Source organism: Triticum aestivum, chromosome 6A (assembly GCF_018294505.1).
Source record: "Triticum aestivum cultivar Chinese Spring chromosome 6A, IWGSC CS RefSeq v2.1, whole genome shotgun sequence".
NCBI lineage: Eukaryota > Viridiplantae > Streptophyta > Magnoliopsida > Poales > Poaceae > Triticum > Triticum aestivum.
This window is the reverse complement of record NC_057809.1, coordinates 33,971,037-33,976,157: the sequence shown is the minus strand read 5'-3', so window position 1 is coordinate 33,976,157 and position 5,121 is coordinate 33,971,037. Positions and strand designations below refer to the sequence as shown.

Below are 5,121 nucleotides of genomic sequence, written 5' to 3'. Positions count from 1 at the left end.
GCTTGGCAGCATAGATTGTATGCACTGGGAGTGGAAGAACTGTCTATTTGCTTGGCAGGGCCAGTACAAGGGGCATGTCAACGGGTGCACTTTCATATTAGAAGCGGTGGCATTGCATGATCTTTGGATATGACATTCTTTCTTCTGCATGGCAGGTTCTCACAATGATATCAACGTGCTGCAGCGTTCTCCATTCTTCGCGAGGCTTGCAGAAGGCCACTCCCCACCTGTCAACTTTGAGATCAACGGCCACCAGTACAACAAGGGATACTATCTAGCAGATGGTATATATCCTCAGTGGTCAACTTTTGTGAAGACAATCTCGAAACCCCAAGGTGAGAAGAAAAAGAGATTTGCCCAAATGCAAGAGAGTGTTAGAAAGGATGTGGAACATGCTTTTGGTGTGCTTCAATCCCGGTGGGGTATCGTTCAAAACCCTGCACTGTCATGGGATGAAAGGAAGCTTTGGGAGGTGATGACTGCTTGTGTGATCATGCACAACATGATCGTCGAGGACGAGCGTGATGAGAGTATATTTGACCAATGATTTGATTATCAAGGTGAAAATATTGAGCCCCTGCACCAAGACCCGGCCACATTTGAACAGTTTCCTCAATTCCACCGTGAGATGCGTGATTGACACACTCATTTGAATCTTCAAAATGACTTGGTTGAGCACGTGTGGGATCACATTGGCAACCAATAGATGTATTGGTCCATTTTATGTTCAGTCAAGACAATTTCAATTTGGTTGTAAAACTATTTTATTAAAGACAATTTCAATTGGGTTGTAAAACTATTTTAATTTTCAGACAAAAATTTGGGTTGAAAAACTAGTTTTGATGAAAATATGGGCATTTTTGGCCCTGATGGATAGGATGGTGCAAACGGATGTGGCCGCGCGCTGGGCGCACGGCCACCGCATCCCAGCACACGCCCGGACACGACCCATTGCCCTACCCAAACGGACAGAAACCGGACAAAACGAACGTCCGTTTGGGGTCGCGCGGTGGAGTTGGCCTAAAAGCTGGCCCAACGGGGCGACCCAAACGGACGTCCGTGTCCTCCTGCTGTCCGTTTGTCCTCCGCCCCGACCCAATTGAACGTAAAAATGGGCCACAAATGGGTCCGCGGCGGACAAAACGAGCGCTCTCATCGTCCGCTGCTGCCCTCGTGTCCGCCCCTAGACCCATGTATCAGTGACACAACACGTGCCGCTCGACGGGGCGAGATCCCCACCTAATCCAGCGCCGCCCACACGTGCCGTCCCACCCCTCGCCGGCGTCGAGGCCATCTACCTCCACAACCGCTGCAACGAGGAGCGAGCCCACCGGCGCAGGCCGCCACCTACCGCGGCGGAGCAGCTGGCGCTGGCGCTGGAGCTCATGGGGGGTGCTGGAGGCCACGATGGAGCGAGCCCCTGACTTGAGCACCGGCAAGATCCTGCGGTGGCGCGAGGGCGGCGCGACGGGGGCGGAGGGCGCGATGGGGTGCCCACCGGCGAGGAGGAGCGGAGGGGTGACGCGAGAGGTGCCCGCCGCCGATCCAGAGGAAGGAGCGCTCGACGGGGGACCTCCAGAGCCCCGGCCTACGCGGAGTGGGCTCTCGACTTCAGTGCCGGCGAGATCCTACGGCGGCGCGAGGGGGAGTAGGGAGCAACGCGGCTGGAAGCAGCGACGACGTGATGGGGGGCGGAGGGAGCGATGCGGCTGGAAGCAGTGGGGCAGCACGACGAGGAGCAGAGGGGCGGCACGGGAAGGTGCCCGCCGGCGAGAAGGAGGGGAGGGGCGACGCGACTGGGAGCAAAGGTGCCTGCCGGCGAGGAGGAGTAGAGAAGCAACTGGGAAAAGAGATGCATGCCCGCTTTTTGCGTCTGTGCGTTGGGAACAGTCGTCGTCTGTGTGCGTATGCTTCATGTTCACCAGACGGACGGGCGACCTAAACGGACAAAAAGCGGACAAAATCCATGTCCGTTTGAGTCGCCCACGCCAAATAGGAAATACACGTGAAAGCTATGGGCGGGATTTTTTTTCAAAACTATCATGTTTTTTGTAGCAATTTCGAAAACTATATGACGTAATGCAAAAAAACCAAAACTAGTAGCCCGTCGGCCATTCTTTGGCCGAAGTAGTACTTTTCGGCCACAGCTAGGCCGAAATAGTACTTTTCGGCCACAGCTAGGCCGAAAAGTACTACTTCGGTCACAGCTAGGCCGAAGTAGTACTTTTCGGCCACACTTAGACCAAAATAGACTTTTTGGTCAAGTCTAAGCCGAAAGGTCACTTTTTGGTCAACCCTAGGCCGAAGTTGCATGGCTCATGCTAAATTGTATTTTGTCGCCACCCGTTTCCCGCCCACCCCTTCCCGCCACCCGTTTCCCGCCAACCCGTTCCCGCCTTATTTTCCCGCCAATCCGTTCCCGCCTTATTTTCCCGCCAATCCCTTCCCGCCTTATTTGCCCGCCAATCCCTTCCCGCCAACCCTTTCCCGCCATACCGCAGTTATTCTTTCCCGCTATTTTCTCCTCTGTATCTATAAAAGCCCCTTCGAAGGTATAATCACGTCGTCACAAATATTATGTAAATATTAGCGCATAGTTCGTGTAGCGGATAATATTAGTGTTCGTTGTGAATTTCAGTGTTAATTTAATTTAGGAGGCATTTTAGCGCATAGTTCGTGTAGCGGATAATATTAGTGTATATCGTGAAGTTTAGTGTTAATATATTTTTGGAGGCATTTTAGCACATAGTTCGTGTAGCGGATAATATTAGTGTATATTGTGAATTTTAGTGTTAATATATTTTTGGAGGCATTTTAACGCATAGTTCGTGTAGCGGATAATATTAGTGTATATTGTGATTAATATAGTTTAGTTAGTGTATATAAGTCATATTGTGAATTTTAGTGTTAATATATTTTTGGAGGCATTTTAGCGCATAGTTCGTTGTGATTAATGAGAAGATGGCAATGTCTGACAGGTGAAAATGTCTGAATCAATAAATTTGAATGTTTACTACGGCGCTGGTAATGTTCGATATAATGGCGGGCAAATAAGGCGGGAAGGGATTGGCGGGAAAATAAGGCGGGAACGGATTGGCGGGAAAATAAGGCGGGAAACGGGTGGCGGGAAGGGGTGGGCGGAAAACGGGTGGCGACAAAATACAATTCAGCATGAGCCATGCAACTTCGGCCTAGGGTTGACCAAAAAGTGACCTTTCGGCCTAGACTTGACCAAAAAGTCTATTTCGATCTAAGTGTGGCCGAAAAGTACTACTTCGGCTTAGTTGTGGCCGAAAAGTACTACTTCGGCCTAACTGTGGCCGAAGTAGTACTTTTCGGCCTAGCTGTGGCCGAAAAGTACTATTTCGGCGTAGCTGTGGCCGAAAAATACTACTTAGGCCAAAAAATGGTCGACGGGCTACTAGTTTTGATTTTTTTGCATTACGTCCTATAGTTTTCGAAATTGCTATAAAAAACATGATAGTTTTGAAAAGAAATCGTGAACGGGCTCGAAGCTGCTCCCAAGGCCCAAAACAGTATACAGAAGCCCCGGCTACTCCCTCCAGTACACCCCGAGAAAACACACCTCCTCCCGCCCACGCCCCCGCTCCACGCCACGTCACCGATCCGCGCCACCCATCTTCCCCACTCCTAGCCATCCGTCTCACATCCGACGGCCCACACCCCGCATCACGCGGATCGCGCCCATCTCCTCGCCGGAAACCTCGCAGCTATAAATAAATCCCCCACGCCCCATCTCATCTCACCACACCGCCGCAACAAGCACCACCAGCAAGCCACACAGAGCAGCCAAGCGAAGCTCGCCGGAGAGAGAAGCGAAGATGTCGGGCCGCGGCAAGGGAGGGAAGGGGCTGGGCAAGGGCGGAGCCAAGCGCCACCGGAAGGTGCTCCGGGACAACATCCAGGGCATCACCAAGCCGGCCATCCGTCGTCTGGCTCGCAGGGGCGGCGTGAAGCGCATCTCGGGGCTCATCTACGAGGAGACCCGCGGCGTGCTCAAGATCTTCCTGGAGAACGTCATCCGCGACGCCGTCACCTACACCGAGCACGCCCGCCGCAAGACCGTCACCGCCATGGACGTCGTCTACGCCCTCAAGCGCCAGGGCCGCACCCTCTACGGCTTCGGCGGCTAGGCCGCGCCCGTCCGGTCGAATCCGCCTCGCGCCGCCAGATTCGTAGCTAGCCATCGGTTGTTCAGTGTTCATTGTCTTCGCTGTAATGGAATGGCCGCATCTCGCTGCTGTCTGTTGTTTCGATGGAATGGAAATCTCAGCATTTTATCCCTGAATTCGTCTGCAATCTCTTGCTCTGTTGTTAAATCTTACAAGTGCGCTTTGTTTAATCTTGTCCGTGCGTTCCCAATTTTCTGTCGCTGTACTTTTCTGTCCCCAAATTGATCGTGTTGGCTTCAGTGTGCAGTAGAGTTGAACCCTCCCTGCATTCCGGCCTGTCAACTGTCAAGTGTCAAATGCCCGGCATGAGCTGGTTCGATACTCAGATGAAAATCCCCAAACAGCGTGTGCTTTCTCCAATTCCATGGCTGTCAATACATTATTAACCTGTCACCTGTGCTCTGCCAGTTGAACCAAGTTTCAAATAAGAGATGTGCTGCCCATTGAGACCCGGGTGTCTGACCTGAACACTTCAAAAATGTCATGGGGAGCAGCCGAGTTTTTTTGTTGCTTGTTTTCGAAAATAGAAATTGACCATCTGATGCATCTTTTAACTGAGGCAGCTGATTTCTGTGGCCGAACATAGATTTTTAGCAGTCACATCTTTTTCTAAGTACAAAAAGAAGCAATTGATTTGTTTGGCTGAAAACATGCATGAGCTGAATGCAGTTAGAAGTTGGAAGACATGAACTGGAGTGGAGGTCAAGATGCAAACATTAGCGACTCACCGTGTCCGGGTTTGGTTTACAGCTTACCCATGTACTCCTAGTCATTTGTCCAAGTTTTTTTTTGTTATTGCCTGAATGCTGAGATTTCGGGCTTCCTGAAATGATAGAACGAGTACGATGATACTCCCTCTATCCCATAATATAAGAACATTTTTGATACTAGTGTAGTGTCAAAAATCTATGTTCATGAGTTGCCTGTT

General features: G+C 51.1%; 1 protein-coding gene across 1 annotated transcript; it reads left to right on the top strand.

Annotated features, from left to right (window-relative positions):
- Window positions 1–3,758: 3,758 nt before the first annotated feature.
- LOC123131838 (histone H4) lies at window positions 3,759–4,309 on the top strand. Its single transcript, XM_044551528.1, has one exon. The coding sequence runs from the start codon at window positions 3,843–3,845 to the stop codon at window positions 4,152–4,154; it is 312 nt and encodes a 103-aa protein (XP_044407463.1). The 5' UTR covers window positions 3,759–3,842; the 3' UTR covers window positions 4,155–4,309.
- The last annotated feature ends 812 nt before the right edge of the window (window positions 4,310–5,121 follow it).

What these genes read in the sequence shown, in the direction of transcription:
- LOC123131838 (XM_044551528.1), top strand. Translation starts at nt 3,843, where the DNA reads ATGTCGGGCCGCGGCAAGGGAGGGAAGGGGCTGGGCAAGGGCGGAGCC.